General features: G+C 40.6%; 3 protein-coding genes and 1 long non-coding RNA gene across 6 annotated transcripts in view; 1 reads left to right on the forward strand and 3 right to left on the reverse strand.

Moving 5' to 3' along the window:
* Window positions 1-1,685, reverse strand: part of nmd3 (NMD3 ribosome export adaptor) — a 60,609-nt gene extending 58,924 nt beyond the window's left edge. The window contains exon 1 of the mRNA XM_063045844.1: window positions 1,556-1,685. The gene's annotated coding sequence lies outside the window, so the exon portion shown is untranslated. The remainder of the gene's footprint in view (window positions 1-1,555) is intronic.
* LOC134345339 (uncharacterized) lies at window positions 1,681-3,040 on the reverse strand. Its single transcript, XM_063045845.1, has 2 exons — window positions 2,372-3,040; window positions 1,681-1,758 (listed from the first exon to the last, which is right to left on the reverse strand). Exons 1-2 carry the CDS (start codon window positions 3,038-3,040, stop codon window positions 1,744-1,746), a joined length of 684 nt encoding a protein of 227 aa, XP_062901915.1. The 3' UTR covers window positions 1,681-1,743.
* The window catches only part of ppm1lb (protein phosphatase, Mg2+/Mn2+ dependent, 1Lb), a 147,339-nt gene continuing 131,911 nt past the window's right edge, over window positions 2,909-18,336 (forward strand). The window contains exons 1-2 of one of the 3 annotated variants that reach the window (XM_063045839.1): window positions 3,449-3,588; window positions 18,105-18,240. Coding sequence is in view for 1 of the 3 variants with exons in the window: in XM_063045841.1 (XP_062901911.1) it covers window positions 3,190-3,588 (399 nt within the window). In the remaining 2 variants the exon portion in view is untranslated. Of the gene's footprint in view, window positions 3,589-18,104; window positions 18,241-18,336 lie in introns of all 3 variants that reach the window. The other 2 variants (XM_063045841.1, XM_063045840.1) reach the window with 2 other exon arrangements.
* LOC134345340 (uncharacterized) lies at window positions 5,421-7,780 on the reverse strand. Its single transcript, XR_010017660.1, has 2 exons — window positions 6,128-7,780; window positions 5,421-5,607 (listed from the first exon to the last, which is right to left on the reverse strand). It is a non-coding gene; the product is annotated as an uncharacterized LOC134345340 (long non-coding RNA).

Raw genomic sequence — 18,336 nt, forward strand, 5'->3', positions numbered from 1 at the left:
TAAGTTAGCTGCCAATCGATTTTATTTGATTTTTCCACTCCACATTTTACTTTCTTACATCTTCTATAGACTTTTAACATGTAGCCTGTTGTTTTCAAGTATCATGAAGCTGACATCTGTCTTATCTAACTTGGTTCTGCTTAATCCTACATTTTAACTCCTTTATCATACTGGGAACTCCACTTTTATTTGCCCTCCCTTTTCTCTTTTCAATGAAAATAGCCAGACTGTAGACAGAGTATCTCTTCAAAGGTGGACCATTGATCTACTGTATTTCTCCTTGGCTGCTCTTTGACTATTTATCTGGATCAAAGGTTTAGTCAATTTGCTGAAATTAGGTCTGCTCCAATGAGCAATTTTTAAAATTCTGGAACACTCATCATCCTTGCCGTTAACCAATCTAAATGATATGATGCTGCAATCAAAATCCTAGAGATCCTCCCCACTCTGATATCCTCCATTTGACCCACAGAAATTCTCAGACCTAGATCCCACAATATCTTCCCCATTTGGCAGAAAGTACATTAATTTAAATAGTGTTCCCGAACACACATCTTTCTCTGCCTCTTAAATATGACCACAGCCCTTTTTTAATATGGAGATTGTATAAAATATAGGTGTTATTTCCTATTATGATTATTCTATAACCACTCCATGTACTTGTTCCTTTCATATAGAGCGTTGTAGTTCCACTACTTTTCTTAATTCCATTTTTGAACCCCCTCAAAGGCATTTTCTTCTCCTAAATGAGTATTTTCACCACTGCTTATCTTTCCTTTACTTTCTTTAATACTTCATAATACAAATATGAACCATCCAAACTACGTTGAGCTAAACTTCCATTCCTACCATTGCCAATGTGTTTTATGTCACTGTTTTCATTTGCGGCTTATCAACCATTTTAAACAAACTGTGCAGATACACAGCTACATTTCAAGAGACTACGACCTCTGTATTGTCTGTAATCACATGCAGCTCTACATTATTTCCATGCGAATTCTCTGTACCAATTGTCTATACGCCTTGTTGACATCCAATGCCTAGCTCTCTTCCAGCGTGAACCTTTCCCCTCTGCGCAGAATCAAAAGAAGTTGGACAAGAGCCTCCCCACCGTCGAGGGCATCTTCAAAAAGCAGTGCCTCAGGAAGACAGACTCTTGCTATCTAGGATATGCCCCCTTCTTATTACTACCATTACCGAGGAAGTTCAGAAGCCTGGAGTTGCACACTCAACATTTCAGGAAGAGTTTCTTCCCCTCTGTCATCAGATTTCTGTGCAGTCCATGAACGCTATCTCACTGTTCCTCCTTTGCAGAATTTATTTATCTTACTTTTATGTCTCACACTGTACCACAAAACAGCACATTTCACAACATATGTTAGTGATAATAATCCTGATTCTGATACTGACTCCCAGCTCACCAGTGCAGTGTTTCCAGCTTGGGTAGAAGAGACCTGTAGAACACATCCAATATGTACAGGTCTCTTCTACCAACTAAATATTACAATATACCAAACCCTCTCCTTGTGCACTATGTTTCTACTGATATATTAACCTTTTAAAACTCTCGCCGGCTCATCCGAAAATTACGTTGTCCCATTAAATTCTCCACATCTCCTTGAACTCAGATTGCAGAAATCCACCTTGATTCTCTTTGGAACTGGACCACGAATCTATCCTTCCCCCTCCAGTTCTTGGAACCCTGCACCTTTTCCAGAAGGTTCTGCAGTTTATCCAGGCACTTTAAGATGCTGTCACCTAAAATAGTTAGAGAAAGAGATATGTTGTTCCGAAGGACTCCTTTTGTATTAACATCTTTCAACCCAGTTGCTATTGTGAACTGCTCCTTGATATAAAAACCGCACCTCCTGAAACCTGTGATCTGGGTTAAACCCCGCACGAAATCCAGCTTTCCTCAAATTCAGAAACCCACGTTTTGAACTCAAGCATTTAGTGATGTTTCTCACTTCGAGCGATCACCTTTGTGCAAGAATTGTAGGCTAATATTTCACAGCTGTCGCCCCATTCTGATTACAAACTTCCAAAAAGCTTTTGTAAAGTAGACCTACACTTTAAATTACGCTTGTTACTTTTCCGTATATCCCTAAACATAGGAACCATTTTAATCACGAAACAAAATAAACCATTTATTTGTTAACTGCTGATTTATAATCATCGGGTCGGGTTCTGCCTGCAGGACGTAAAACCGCAGGCATCGTTCCAGCCAATTTTCACTCTCGCCGGATTCTCAGCTTCTGATCTGCTTGCGATCCACAATTGTGATCATTCCAGCTGCGTCCAAGTTCACATTGAAAAATCCACATGGCCCAAGTTAAATGAATAAATACTTAGCGTAATTATAATTACTTACGAACAGATAGTTATTAAATATTCTCAGTAAACATTTTCCAATTAGACTAAAAAATACAAAACGTGTTGTTCGTGGGGGTTGGCAGGAAAGTAAACAGTTATTGTTCTCCCCATCTCTGGTTCTAGCACCAGACAAAATGCAGATGCTATGTGGAAGTGCTTTGAAATATGAAAAAGACGTTGCCATTAATCGAGTGTCGACGGGCACGAAGTGAACTTCTATTCGAAGTACCCCAGTGTGGACAAAGCGCGTTTCGACAGTGGTTGAATTTTGATCCTTCCGGCCACCCGTTTCAAAGCTCCAGCTGCTACGAGCAGAACCTACCAAAGGCGAAGGGGAACCCGCGAAGCAAAATAAACTCAATGACCACCCGGGGTATTTGCCTCCTGAGCCGCTCTCCGTTTTCCAAAGGGGAAGGCTTTTTTGCGCGGCAGGGCGAGTACGGGCACCTGGCGCCGGGCTGCGGTAAGGGCGAGAGTGTGCGCGACCAGTGCGGGTGCGGCCCCGCGTCTGGCGGTGGGCCGGTCCCGCGGGGGGAATGCGGCAGATCGTGTTGTCGGCGCTGGAGCACGGTCGGTGGGAGAGCCAGGGGAGCGGCGCTGCTGGCCTGGCCTGCCCTGCCCGTCGGAGCCACATTGACACAGAGGACAGACACACTACCATCGCCATCGCCGCTCTTCGGGGTTTGGCTGTGCGGGGCCCGGCGGCACCTTGCAGCGGGGTTTGAGCACCGGAGACACTGCCTTTTTCTTTGCGCAGGTCCCTGTTGTAGAGGATGGTGAATTGATTGTGTGATTCTCCTCAAGTTTGTAGAATAAATGATAGAAGATACAATGACTCTGTTGTCTCTTTTAGGCCGCATCATGCGTTATTTTCTTCTGAGACCGGAAACTTTATTTCTATTGTGCATCAGCTTGGCTCTTTGGAGTTATTTCTTTCACACAGATGAAGTGAAGACCATAGTGAAATCGAGCCAGAATGCGGTGAAAATGATGAAAGGGAAAGTGGTGGAAATCATTCAGAATGATCGGTTCGGGGGGTTGGACGTTCTAGAAGCAGAATTTTCCAAAACCTGGGAATACAAGAGCAACAATGTGGCCGTTTATTCCATCCAAGGCAGGAGAGATCACATGGAGGATCGATTTGAAGTCCTTACTGATCTGGTCAATAAAAGTCATCCTTCTATTTTCGGGATATTTGATGGACACGGAGGAGAGGTGAGTCCCTATATATTCCCAGAGATGTGTTATTTGACATTCTGTCAATGTCAAACAAAACGCTAGAATGATTTAAACTTGGGGAGAACAATATGGTAAAGTATTAGACGCCGATGAGAAAGTGACTTGTTAAAGCGGCATCATCATTGAAGTTAATGCATTCGCGGGATTGTGACATCCCCTCTGCCTTAAGCACTAAGATCACCAGTTGATTTGTCCTTAAAAGTACAGAGGAAAGCGACAATGTTTGCATACGGGATTTGAAGCCGATCATGGTTTGGAAAAATCACGAGATGAGTCTTGTTTAAGATAGTTGTCATTTCATTATGACGGTGGCGATATATATTTTCTTCACATTCGGTTATTATATATGTACCATTGCTTCTTTTTTTGATGCGGTAAGTGTGAAACACACACAGGAGAAAATCTTTTGGACTCGTGCAGTAGTATCTGTGATGCTTCTGTTAGATACATGCGAATTGCTGTGTTGTGAACGTGCGGGCAGTGTGATTAATCGGATGGAAGAAGGTTGTATGTTTAGGAAGAGCACGGGGATTTAGGCATTCGGTTTCACACGAGATTAGAATAGTGTGAATGCACAAGTACACAGAAAAAAAAACTGCTGGGATACTTCAGCATAAACACTGTCTATTCTCGACAGTCATAGAACCAAAAGGCTGCAAGCAAAAAAAATGGATTTGTTGGGATGTCAGCTGGCAATGGGGAATACAAAAATAAAGAAAGCTGTAAATGTAAAAGGGCAAGATGCTGAAAACCTGAAGCAAAAAAGAAACAAGTTGTTGAAAACACTCGCATGTCGTGCAGCGATTGTGCAGAAATAAGGACAACTTTTCAGAGGATGACCTTTCATCTCAACCGGGGGAAAGCAGAAATAAGATAAATCGTAAATTACAGAGAAAAGAGGGGGTGGGGTAGTGCGGTGTAGATGGGATGGCGATCAAGAGAGATAAAATATTACATTCATTGCGCACTATACAGTTTCTGCTACACAAAAACAGATTGGATGGTCTAAATCAAACGTGTTCAATCCACAGGGATGACCCACACCTTTCATCTGGCTGCCCTTAACTCAGGAGCCTGCCATCTCTTCTAACCACTCTTTCATAAGTTCAAGTACTACATTTTCCTGATCCAACATTGAATTCACCAATCTCAGATAATCAACCTGTTCAACCTTAAAATATTTAATCTGCATTCTATTCCTGTCCTCTCCTGGTAATTTCGGAGTTCAATGTTCCCTACACCCCTCTCCCCATACACACACTATGCTTTTCACCACATTCTGCACCTTCAGACCACTTGTCTAATCTAGACTTGCCCTCTTTTGCACTCACTCACTCTCCTCCTTCCCACAAATTTTAACTTGCTTTATTTGTACTATTTCATAGTTTTAGTTAAAGATCACCGATCTGTTACTCTCTCCGCAAATACTGCCTAAAATGCCTAGCATTTTCTCTTTTTTCATATATATGGAAGTATAATGCTATTTTATTAGAAGATGAAGTATGTGTTGAGGCGTTTTAAATTTGTTAGACTGAACAATGAGCAATTCTCCGCAGGCGCTTGCGTGTGTTAAATAGGGCAAAGAGCAGGGAAGTTTTATATTCATAAAGGATTGTTTGTTAGTGATAAAGACCGAGCCATTGTGAACGTTTAAGAATGGTTTAGAAAACTGGTTGAGGGAAATATGAGCTGGTTGGTTCAATCGAAGGGGGGGGGGAAGAACCTGCAGATACTGGAGATTTGAAATGGACGCAGTAAAAAAGGCCATTCAGCGGGCCTGGCAACTTCTCAGGAGGGAGAAAAAACAGTTGACGTTTGAATTGACTTTATTTCTTACATCCTTCACATACATGAGGAGTAAAAATCTTTACGTTACGTCTCCGGCTAAATGTGCAATGTGCAATTTCGGGTCGATCGTTCATCAGAATTTCTCCGTGTTGCGTTGAGTTTCCCACTTTTCTCAATTTTGTCATGTTCAGATGTTGGTATTCGAATCTGCAAAAAAAAGGTAAATGTTTGAAATGCTTCATAGGATGAGCTGCTAATTTGCCTTTTGATGATTGATGTTGTATCACAAGAGCCTATATTGTTGCCTAATAGTTTGACGAACCTGCAGTGGGGTAAAAACGATTGCAAAGCCCTTTTCCCCGTTTAAAAAAAAGACTAATAGTTCATTTCCTATAAAGAAGCACTCCATTATTTTTCTTCGGATCTATTTAGAAAGTTTTTTTGAGTAGAAACAATTTGTCCTGACGAAGGGTCTCGGCCTGAAACGTCGACTGTACCTCTTCCTAGAGATGCTGCCTGGCCTGCTGCGTTCACCAGCAACTTTGATGTGTGTTGCTTGTGACAATTTGTGCCTGATGGTAATTTATAGGTCTTCTAACACACGAACTACAATTGTTGTACTGAAATCCAAATGTAATTTCCAAATCAGAAAATGTACGACTGTAAAATGAAATTCTGCATGAAATAATGTTAGATGTTTGCGGTGGATCGAAACTTCGAAACTCACGTTGTCCCTGTGCGCCTGATGTGTCTGTTTAATCAAGACCCTGCGCAGGGAAATGTGTGCTGAACAGGTCATGGCGTTCTCGGTCGTCGTCCTCACAAAAATAAACACTACGTTGCCATGATTTTGAAGGCTGCTATCTGTGCTGCAGAATGCTTTTATTTGCTGGTGGGCGAAGTAAATAATAATAAAAAAGACCTCTCTGGAATGGCCGGGGTGACCTTTTTCGGTCAGTCTGGGGAATTGTATTTATCGTGTTTTTCCCCCCTGTGGGTTTTGTTTCCTGCAGCATTGTTGGTCATCAGTTACGATCGCCTTCTACCGTGACTAATGGATTCTATTATTGTCTCATTTGAATTTCTGTCTTGAAGTTGAATGATTTTATTTTTAGAGGTTGTAAAACAAATTCCAGAATTCTCGTCAACCTTGAAATAAGCTCGTGTGTTGCCGAGTGAAATGGGAGAACGCGCCTGTCCTGATCTCGACCTTCAAGAGTGTTCCACTGTGAATGTTTAACCACAGCAGACGAGACGGTACAGAGGTGTAACCTTCATGGAGGCTAACACGCCTCTTGGTTCGTCACCACGATTTTGAGGAGATGGCAGTGATGGGAGAACTAGTCACGTTGGCGGGGGATTTGGGAGGTGGAATAGCAGTAGGTAGATACAGCTGTGTGTAGCTTGTGTTAGTCTTTAGGGGATGGCCGTTTTGGATAGATGGTGCACCTCTGTTCTGACTTCATCGATTGAGCTCAACATATGCGACCTTGCATTTCACAGTTCTGCAAGCAGCTGTGCCCTACAACCAGATTAAAACGTGTTCGGATTACTAAATAATATCTACACTATCAATCACCTCTGCCCTGCTCCTGCCTTTCCCACTGAGCTTTAATTTAACTTGCTTTTCGATAGCTCAGTAGAATGCCCCTTAGGGTACAAGTGCGCTTTCTGATAACTCCTTCACTATTAAAAGAATTGCGTGTTAACTGTAATCTTTATGCACACAGCGTCTTTCGTTTTACAACGCTTTTAAAATGAAATAGTAGTTTATGCTTTTGCAGCCAACATTGATTGCCCGTGATGTGACAAGGAGCAAGCATTTAATGAAAGATGATGCCTCCACAAGGATTACTACCCTCCTGTAACATCTTCAGATGGATACAGGGGATGGTAGGATTTAATTATAATTACTGTTAGAGTCCTTGAGCGTTTCAATTTTGCATTTACTATCATGTTGCCAAAGGGAAATAAATAAAAGTTTTGTCAACGGTAAGGGACACTTTAAATGTTAATCAAACAAGAAAAAAACTTTTTTGAGAAAAAAATGACAAAGGTAGCGCCATTGTACTAATCCCAACATGGTAAAAATGTGACAGTATTCCACTTGGAATCAAAGCTTCATGAATGTATTGCAGCCAGTATGACATTTTTAAAATTATATTAAAAACTGAGTATTTCGGCAAGATTAGAGTCCTAACTTTTTTATATACAATACATGTACATTAATAACTCTCGACAGTTTGCTGACAGTACAGGAATAGATAGGAGAGTACGTTTAGAGGACCCAGAGAGACAGAATTCATTGGGTAAGTGGAGACAAAAAGACAGCAAAATAAACATGATAAGGGAAGTGAGGTTATGCACTTTGGTAGGAAAATTAAAAAGCCAAAATGTTATTTAAATAAAAGCAACACACATAAAAGTTGCTGGTGAACGCAGCAGGCCAGGCAGCATCTCTAGGAAGAGGTGCAGTCGACGTTTCAGGCCGAGACCCTTTGTCAGGACTAACTGAAGGAAGAGTGAGTAAGGGATTTGAAAGTTGGAGGGGGAGCGGGAGATCCAAAATGATAGGAGAAGACAGGAGGGGGAGGGATGGAGCCAAGAGCTGGACAGGTGATAGGCAAAAGGGATACGAGAGGATCATGGGACAGGAGGTCCGGGAAGAAAGACAGGGGGGAGGGACCCAGAGGATGGGCACGGGGTATATTCAGAGGGACAAAGGGAGAAAAAGGAGATTGAGAGAAAGAATGTGTGTATAAAAATAAGTAACAGATGGGGTACGAGGGGGAGGTGGGGCATTAGCGGAAGTTAGAGAAGTCGATGTTCATGCCATCAGGTTGGAAGCTACCCAGACGGAATATAAGGTGTCCCATGATCCTCTCGTATCATCCTCTGGGTTCCCCCCCCCCACCCTTGTCTTTCTTCCCGGACCTCCTGTCCCATGATCCTCTCGTATCCCTTTTGCCTATCACCTGTCCAGCTCTTGGCTCCATCCCTCCCCCTCCTGTCTTCTCCTATCATTTTGGATCTCCCCCTCCCCCTCCAACTTTCAAATCCCTTACTCCCTCTTCCTTCAGTTAGTCCTGACGAAGGCTCTCAGCCTGAAACGTCGACTGCACCTCTTCCTAGAGATGCTGCCTGGCCTGCTGCGTTCACCAGCAACTTTTATGTGTGTTGCTTGAATTTCCAGCATCTGCAGAATTCCTGTTGTTTATGTTATTTAAATAAATTTATTTTATGTAAAAGCAGTTGCTGGGATATCTGAGAGATACAACAAGTTATCATGCAGACACAGCAAGTAATTAAGAATGCAAATGGGATCGTGCCTTATTGCCTGTAGATTAGATCACAAGTGAGAATGTGCAGAATGATTGAGCAGTGTGACCACACTGTATGGTTTTGGTATCCTTCACAAAGGAGGTATAGTCTTGGGATGAAATGTAGAAGGTTCTGAAGGAATTTGACAGAAGAGATGTTGTGAGGATGTCTTCCTTGGTGGCAAAGTCCAAAACCAAAAAGCATGGTATCAGAGAGGAGTAGGCCAGTGAGGATTGAGATGAGGAAGAATGAGTTATAAATGTTTGGAATTCTGTATCTAGTGAGCTGTGAGTGCTGGGTTACTACTACATGCATATGTTCAAAGTTTTGATGGATGGACTTTCAGACCATGGGAGGGATTATAGAGTTCTGATTGGAAATGAGTTATCCTATGAATAGCGAAGAGGGTTCAGTAGTGGAATAAATGAGATTTATTCCAGAGTTCAGAAGGTTATTTTTGAACTATGAGTGAACTTTAGAACATTCCCTTGTTAACTGCATTTAAGACCTGTGACTTGAGGGAAGTAGGGTAGGATGTAGCAACAGAATCACAAACACAAAAAAAATCTGCAGATGCCAGAAATCCAAAGCAACACACACAAAATACTGGAGGATCTCAGCAGGCTAGGAAGCATCTGTGGAAAAGAGTAAACAGTCAACATTTCAGGCCAAGACCCTTCATGATCTCAGCCTGAAACATCGACTGTTTACTCTTTTCCATAGATGCTGTGGCCTGCTGAGTTCCTCCAGCATTTTGTGTGTGTTGCTTAGGATGTAGCAAACTGATTTTTGTTTTGAGGCCAAGAACACAGAATTTTGCCAAGACCTCATCATAATTATTGTTGTGACTTCCCATTAAGCTATCAGTTGAGCTAATAAGCCCACATCTGTTAAACAGAACAGCAACAAGAGATCCCAGTAATTAGAAAGGCTGGAGGAGTGGGTTGCTGTATAGAGCTGGGGAATCAGGGCTGAGAGTATTGAGGGAGACAATAGTGAGAGTGCATTGCATGGTGTTGAATATATTTTTGTTGAGCAGTTGTGAGAGAGTTAGATGATTGGCAGGGTGGAGTTTATTGGAGCTGCTCTTTTTCTCCTGTTGACCAACAAGGAATGCTTTTAAGGCATTTAATCTTCAGGTAGTTGTATCTCTCTCTGTACATCTTGTTGCCTCAATAAAGCAACCAGCATAGTCAAAAACCAACCCTGACATTCTCTCCTCTCCCCTCAGCCATCAAGCAGAAGATGCAAAAGCCTGAAATCATGTACAACCAGGCTCAGTGACAGCTTTTACCCCACTGTTTTAAGACTATTGAATGGTTCCCTAGTTTGATAAGATTGCTCCTGATCTCACTGCCTTGTTATGATTTTGCATCTTACTGTCACCTGCACTGCACTTTCTCTGTAGCTATTATGTTTTATTCTGCATTATGTTACTGTTTTACCTTGTGCTATCTCAATACACTGCATAATGAATTGATCTGTACAAACCGTATGCAAGAAAAGTTTTTCACTGTGTCTTGGTACACATGACAGTAATAAATCAATTCCACTTCCAGTTCTGCTTCCTTTTGTAGCTGAGATTCCTGAGGCTGTGGCAGTGTACACATCTACTGTTGAATTTTAAATCAGGTTGTAGTGGTGCATTGGAAGTCCAATACAAGTACAGTGTGTCATTGAATGTTCCATCCCTCTTTGGTGAGATACTTGCCTCAAAACTGTATTAATGGGCTGTGAATACATTCCCTAATTTTACATTTTTGACATTCCCGATGCTTTCCCACATATTAGTATGATTAATATTAAGGTTATTTATCATATCCAAAACTAATGTTTTCTCATTGGAAATTAGATGATGTATCAGATAGTTCAGTACCTTATTGCAAGGTTTTGTTGAAGTGAACCACATACTTCATAAGCAATCATACCTATTGTTGGCAATGTGATCAGTTATTTATTTTGCAATACATCAAAGTGCTGTTACTGAGCAGGTATTCCTTTCATTTTGCTGTAAAATGAGATATATAGAGAAAGGTGCCCTATCTAATAATTTTATTTTCAGTTGGCACAATGTAAAATATAGGATTAATTTTAGCTTTTGTGTATATCCTATGAAAGGTTCTGTTGCTACAATACTTAGAGCGATCAATTGAAAATGCATGCACCATTTAAATAAAAGAATATTTTTGGTCTGCCAAAAACCTGTTTCATCCAATGTTTAAATGTTTTTTATTTGCAGTACCTGATTAAATTCACTGTTTGCATAAGGGCTGTGTATGATTAGGGAGCATTATATCTTGGAGCTGTGGTATTGAATTGTGCTACCCCATGGATCGAAACAACACAAGTAATTAGGTGACTTGCGTTCAAGTCCATATTTTTTATTTGATTTATTTTTGTTTTTATAATGCCCCCTACATAGAAGAACAAGATAAAATATGAAATAACAAAATGAGGAAACGGGGTTTTCAAAGTGCTTTTGAAGAAAGCCAATGAATGGAACACATTGTGAAAAGGTCATTGGCTTTGGGATTTAAAAAATAGTTCAGGCTAATTACTTAACAAATTCTGCCCCATCTAGACATTTTGCACTGAGGAGGTGCCAGTCAATATTAGGGAAGTTGAAGTCACCCGTGATAGCATCATTGTTATTTTGGCATCTTTCCAAGATCTGCTTCCCAAACTGCACCTCAATGTCTGTTGGGTGGGGGGGGGGGTCTATAGAATACTCCCAATAGAGTGATTGCTCCCTACTTGTTTCTTACTTCCAGCTACACTGACTCAGTAAATGATCCTTCCTGGATGTCCTCCCTTTCTCTAGCTGTGATACTATTCCTGATTAGCTATGCCACTCCCCCACCTCTTTTACCTCCCGCCCTGTCCCTTTTGAAACACCTGAACTCTGGAATACCCAGCAGCCATTCCTGCTCTTATGACAGCCAAGTCTGTAATGGGCACAATGTCATATTTCCATGTACTGACCCATGCTCTTAAGTTCATCTCCTTTGTTTCTGATACTTCTCACATTTAAATAGATCCATTTCAACCCATTCAACTGACTGTGATTATGCCCTTTCCATTGCCTGCCCTTCCTCACAGTCTCTCTATGGGCTGCATCTTCCTTCACAACAACTGCCCCATACTCTGACCTATCCCTGTGCTTCCCACCCCCCTGCCAAACTAGTATAAACCTTCCCCAAAAGTTTTATTCTTGGCTGGAAATTCTAATGCATAGAGTTCCTCAAGCACTGGTGAAAGGTTGTTGCTTTTTTCCTTCATGGAAAAAATTGTAAACTGGAACCGAATCTGGATCTGGGAATTTTGGGTGGAGGGAGGGGGGTGAAGTATGAGGATTCAAACAGAAGAGAAGGCTGGGGCTGAAGCCCAAGGTTAGGGTCTGTGATTGGTTCCTAAGAAAGGTAGGTGGCCAGTTGGTAATGGGGTTGGAGTTGCCTTCAAGGACAGTGAGGATTAGTACTGGGATTGTGGTTGGGAGGGAAATTACGAAGATTGCCAGGGCTGGGAAAGTGATCTTCAAATATGGTGCTGGCTACCAGTGCTCCCGAAACTTCAGAACATCAGGGGACCAGGGGAACTTTGAACATCAGTAGGGTTAGAGAATGGGGAATTCCTGAACATCTGGAGGTTGGGGCCTGGGTTGCGTGGAGTCAGTAGTGAAATTGGGGAAGGGATATATTGGTGCCATATGGGAAGGTTCAAACTTATCTGACAGGATCCCAATCCTGTTATGTCATGGTAAAGCATGGTTTTCCTAGGAATAACAATGATGTTGGATCATACAAGAATTGAATTAAAGTCAGTAACCTTAAAAATTAGATCTATGGCACTTCACCTGTGACAGGAATATGGTTCACCCAATAATGTCAACACGTGTGAGTAACAGGATTAAAGTCAGATTTCAATTACATGACATTCAAAAGAATCTGATATTTGCTTGAATTTCTAGGCCTTTAACTCTATGCTCATACTGTCTACTAAGCAAAGCAGATTTAAATTAATTGTGTCCAAATCTAGTACTGTGTGAAGAATTCAGATCTGTACTGAAAAATGTACTTTTGTAGGAAGTACAGGCTCTTGGAATAAAATCTGTAAATGTTGAAAATGTTCAGCAGCCCAGGTAGTATCTGTGGAAAGAGAAACGGAGTTAATAGTTCAGGCTGCCAGTCTTTCATCAAGTTAGTTCTTGAAAGTCAGCCTTGCCAGTTAGAGTTTATCTTTCAAAATAGTTTGCAAGTCTGCTTTTTTCTAGTTTGAATATGACAGAAAGAAAGTAATTTCCTAATTTGTATGTACCTTCCAATGCTCTTTGGTTGATAATACATGTTATCATATATTTTAAACACTAATGCTGCAGGATTGTTGGTTACCAGCCCCTCCTATCTGTAAATGAATATCATCTGCTTGCTGAGAGATTCAGTAGAAACATACAGTCTTGAACATCTAGGCCAGGTAAATATTGCAGAATATTTGATCACATAGGATACAGAGAAACTGCCAAATATATTTTTGGTGTTTAGCCTAGTGCTGCTTTCAGGAATCTAGCTGGTTATTTCTACTGTAGTAAACTCATTTTATTTCGTGTTAGATACTGATACTTTTGCAATCCAGTGTTACTTCAGAAGCCTAGAATGAAGAATAAAATTTATTGCTAGCAATTTTATTAAATGTTACATGAACAAAGAACGAACAAAGAAAGGCAAGACAAAAATTTGTTGTGGTTGTCTCATATTCGGAATACAGATAACAAAGAATTCCAATGATAACAATTAACCTATAAAATAGCCGAATTCAAGTGGTGTGACACTGGCTATGGAAAGCAAAGAAGTTTCTAGAAATATACAGAAGCCACTATACTGTTATTGCTCGATAATTAACTGAACAATTAAATGTATGGCAAATAGGTGATTATATAAAATTACAAACAAGCACAGGAAAACTAAGCTACAAGAAAAGTAACACTACAGTACATCACACCCCAATCCAACATTAAACTGCTGTTGATTTGCAAATCTGTGCCCATCTTTCCGTGGCTCCATTTTTGAATTTATTCGATTCTATTTCTACCCTTACCAAAGCAAGGAAATTTCTCCCAATAAAATTGTCAAATGCCAAGCCCTGTGATTGATATTTGAGTGTACTTATAGAAAATGGAAATGATCAAGCACTGCATTCACTTCCAGTTCCTTTCTTGACTGGCTGAATGGAATTGACCTAATCATCTTATATATTCAACCAGAGTCAGAGCATCGACATTCATGCCTTCTGTCTGTCATACACAGTAGTCTATGTCTTCCTCTTGTTCCTTATCTGCACATCACTATTAAGAAACAACACCTAAGAACTTTGCTCCACATGTATGCATGATGCAGACACTAACCTCAAATTTTCTACCTTCTCTCTTACCCTTTCTTTTATTCTTGTGTGTTGCTTGGATTTCCAGCATCTGCAGATTTTCTCTTGTTTGTCTCTTATTCTTCTGCTTTTGTTATTTTCCAGTGGAATTATTTCATTGTTCTCTTCAAGTATCTTTCATCTCAGATTCAGTATCAGGTTTAATATCACTAGCATATGTAAAACGTAGTGGCTAGCACAACGCTTTATCGTACCAGCAACCTGGGTTCAATTCCCTTTGCTGCCTGTATGTTCTCCCCGTGACGGCGTGTGTTTCCTCCAAGTGCTCCGGTTTCCTCCCACAGTCCAAAGACGTACTTGTTGGTAGGTCAGTTGGTCGTTCTAAACTGCCCCATGATTAAACTCAGATTAAATCAAGAGAATTGCTGGGCAGCTTGGCTTGAAGGGCCGGAAGTGCCTATTCTGTGCTCTATCTCAGTAGATTTTTAATAAAGTCATGATATATGTTTTGAGGCAGCTGTAGATTGCAATATAAAATTTTAAAAACTGTAAATTACAATAAGAAATATAAATTTTAATTAAGTACTGCAAAAAGAGAGCAAAAAAAAACACAGTGAGGTAGTGTACATGAGTCATTGCCCATTCAGAAGTCTGATGACAGTAGAGAAGAAGCTGTTCCTAAAATATTGAGTGTACCTCCTCCTTGATACAGGCAATGAGAAGAAGTATGTCCTGGGTGATGGGAGTACTTAATGGCAGATACTGCATCTTTGGGGCATCACCTTTTGAAGATGTCTTTGATACTGGAGAGGCTAGTGTCCATAATGGAGCTGGTTGAGTTTGCAGCTTTCTGCAGCTGTTTTTTCTCTCCTTTATAAACTTCCGCCCTTCCAATACTCTGCAGACCCAGTACCTCTAATGTCTTCAAGGCTTCATCAACCACCACTACCTCCTTCATTTTCACTGTAACTTCCTCTGAGAATTCTGATGTTTCTGGGCTGTAATGCCCTACATAAACTCTGTTTGCTTGGTAATTTGTAATTTTTCTTTTTGCAGTACGGACCATTGGGTCCAGAATTATATTCTGCCTCACTGCCTCATTCGTTAACTTTAAAATATTCCTTTAAATCTGTTTCTGATGGCTGTCCTAATGTCTCCTCATTTGGCTTGAAACCACTTTTTGTTGCAGTGTGCATCTATGGGGTATTATTCCATGTTAAAGATGCTCTATAAATGGAAAGTGCTGTTCTACTTGGCATTGAGATGAATCATTAAGGCAGGCTCCTTTCTGGTTCCTCTGGTGGGCATGATGAATTGTATGGAAAGAATAGCAGAGTTACCTCCAGTGTTTTAGCTAATTGACTGTAAATGGCTTTGGGATGTTCTAAAAAGGGTGTGAGAAGTACATGCAAGTTTTCCGTTCTTTAACAAAATTTGCAGAGAACGGATTTCAATCCTGTCAATCCTATTTGATTCTGATTCTGATTCAACAGATTACCATTGCTGCGGAGCTTCCTCTGCCCCGGATTGCGAGCTGCCCATTCCTGAATCATACAGTTTCTTCCAGCATGATCACGGGGTGTGGTTCCTAGTTTATCAGTGTAGATGAGTTGATGAGATGACACAAGTACAGTACAAGGCCTCGACTGCATTAAGAGAATGGCCTCAATAGCCATTCATTATCTTTGATTTTACAAGCCGTTGTTGAGTGTTAGCATATTTCCTTGAATTTTAAATAACATGTTTCTCATTAAAAGACTGAAAAACCACAGGCATACACACACAAGAATAATTAAACACACAATAAAATCATATATATAAAAAAAACCCAATCACGAACAAGAGAAAATCTGCAGATGCTGGAAATCCAAGCAACATACACAAAATACAGGATGAACTCAGCAGGCCAGGCAGCATCTATGGAAAAGAGTATTGTCGACTTTTCGGGCCAAACATCCTGTTGAATGGTCTGGGTCCAAAACATCAACTATACTCTTTTCCATAGATACTGCCTGGCCTGCTGAGTTCCTCCAGCATTTTGTGTGTGTTGCATTAAAAAAAAACTCCAGTTACCTTTCCCCTAGCAACCAATTTCTCCCATTCATTATAATGGATCTACTTTGTATCTGCCAGGCCTAACTTGGCATAGGCTCCACAAGCATTTCACCTACCTGAGAAGTGAGAAATTTGCACTGCTTCTTTGGAATCCATAAGGTGTCTAATGGTGCAGTGCTCGTGTCCAAGTGCCAGAATCCTGCTGAACAGAAGGCTGCACTTCATCCTGTGCTTGAGAGTAGCAGAGTTAAAGGTTTATTTGATAATAGATCTGGATGACAGACAATCTTCCCCAAAATTCACTGTTTCATAAACAAGAGTTTTTATATTGAGACCCAAGAGACTGCAGATGCTGGAACTGGAGCAACAAACATGTGGATCACCTGGAGTTTTTACACGTTACTTTATTATCAGAGAGAATATGTGAGAAATGAGGTGATTTGTGATGGAAAATTAATCAGTTTGAGAGCCATAAAATAAATGTCACCATTGATATACTTTATACTTTATTGTCACCAAACAATTGATACTAGAACGTACAATCATCATAGTGATATTTGATTCTGCGCTTCCCGCTCCCTGGATTACAAATCGATAGTAAATATTAAAAATTTAAATTATAAATCATAAATAGAAAAATTAGAAAAATGGAAAGTAAGGTAGTACAAAAAAAACTGAGAGGCAGGTCCGGATATTTGGAGGGTACGGCCCAGATCTGGGTAAGGATCCATTCAGCAGTCTTATCACAGTTGGAAAGAAGCTGTTCCCAAATCTGGCCATACGAGTCTTCAAGCTCCTGAGCCTTCTCCCGGAGGGAAGAGGGATGAAAAGTGTGTTGGCTGGGTGGGTTGTGTCCTTGATTATCCTGGCAGCACTGCTCCGAGAGCGTGCGGTGTAAAGTGTGTCCAAGGACGGAAGATTGGTTTGTGTGATGTGCTGCGCCATGTTCACAATCTTCTGCAGCTTCTTCCGCCTTGGACAAGATAACTTGCATACCAGGTTGTGATGCACCCTAGAAAAATGAGAATAAATTTTGGTAACATTTGACACAGAGCTTTGTGCCATTTTATACTAATGATGGCATGTACAGTATGAAAGAGTTAACTAAAAATGCATAATAACCACAGTACGTTGTGTAAGAACATGAAATACACTTAACAAAATTTAGTAGTCTTCTGGTAAAAAGGTATAAGGAATGCTTAATGTGAAAAATCTCTGCTTTTGTACGGAAGAATTGCCCAGAAAACAGTATTTTCTTTAAAAAGTAAAAAAATTGTATAAGTAGATAATTATCTGTTTATATTTAGTAAGTATTCTGAATTTTTGTGTTAATTAGCAGTAATCGATTATCGTAATATCTATCTGGCAAGAAGTTGAAATCAACTTGTTGAAATATTGTTGCATGTAGTACTATTGCCAAGTTAATTACCCCTCAAGACATGGGAAATTGACCAAAACATGTGTATAGCATATTTTCCACTCATAAAAAATTGCTAAAATGTGACCTGGTAATTTCCTAATGGGGCCAGCCTTAATCTGTAAGGCATTGTCCTCTCGCAACCATACATCAGCAACACATACTGTGACTATCATGGACAGAGAGAAGCTGCCTGGTAGGGGCAGTGAACTTCTGAACTATCTGTAAGTGACAAAGTTACGCATCAGTGAGATCTTATATACCACTAGGGGATCTGGGAAGAAGAGTGAGAGATGTGGTAGGAGATACTGCCAGCATCACACCATCTTAGCAGAAGGTGGCTCTGGGGTGAAGATCCCCACACATTGGAATAGTATCGGAAGAAATGTAATAACTGTTCTCTCACACTGAAATGCTTACACAAACACACAGACACACACAAATTGTTAGTCACCAACACAACCACACCTATGTGTCAATAACTTCCCTGTACATGGGACGATGTAAAGGTTATTCAGTGTCCATTTGCTCCATTTAGCTCAACAACGAAGAATAGCAGAGAGGCCACCTGGATAGGTGAGATACTCTCTCAAGTGCACTGTCTCACCAAGCTGGAGGAGATGATCCACCTCCTCATGTGAAGCCTCATGGAGAGGCAGTATGAAGTGTGCCAGGTATGTACATTAACTCTGATTCATTGTGATCAGTGCATCACCTTTGTAAAGATCAATAGCATATATCTTTATTACCGTGCATACATTTCTGCATCA

The sequence above is a fragment of the Mobula hypostoma genome, chromosome 4 (genome assembly GCF_963921235.1).
Source record: "Mobula hypostoma chromosome 4, sMobHyp1.1, whole genome shotgun sequence".
Lineage (NCBI taxonomy): Eukaryota > Metazoa > Chordata > Chondrichthyes > Myliobatiformes > Myliobatidae > Mobula > Mobula hypostoma.

What these genes read in the sequence shown, in the direction of transcription:
- LOC134345339 (XM_063045845.1), bottom strand. Translation starts at nt 3,040, where the DNA reads ATGGCGATGGTAGTGTGTCTGTCCTCTGTGTCAATGTGGCTCCGACGG.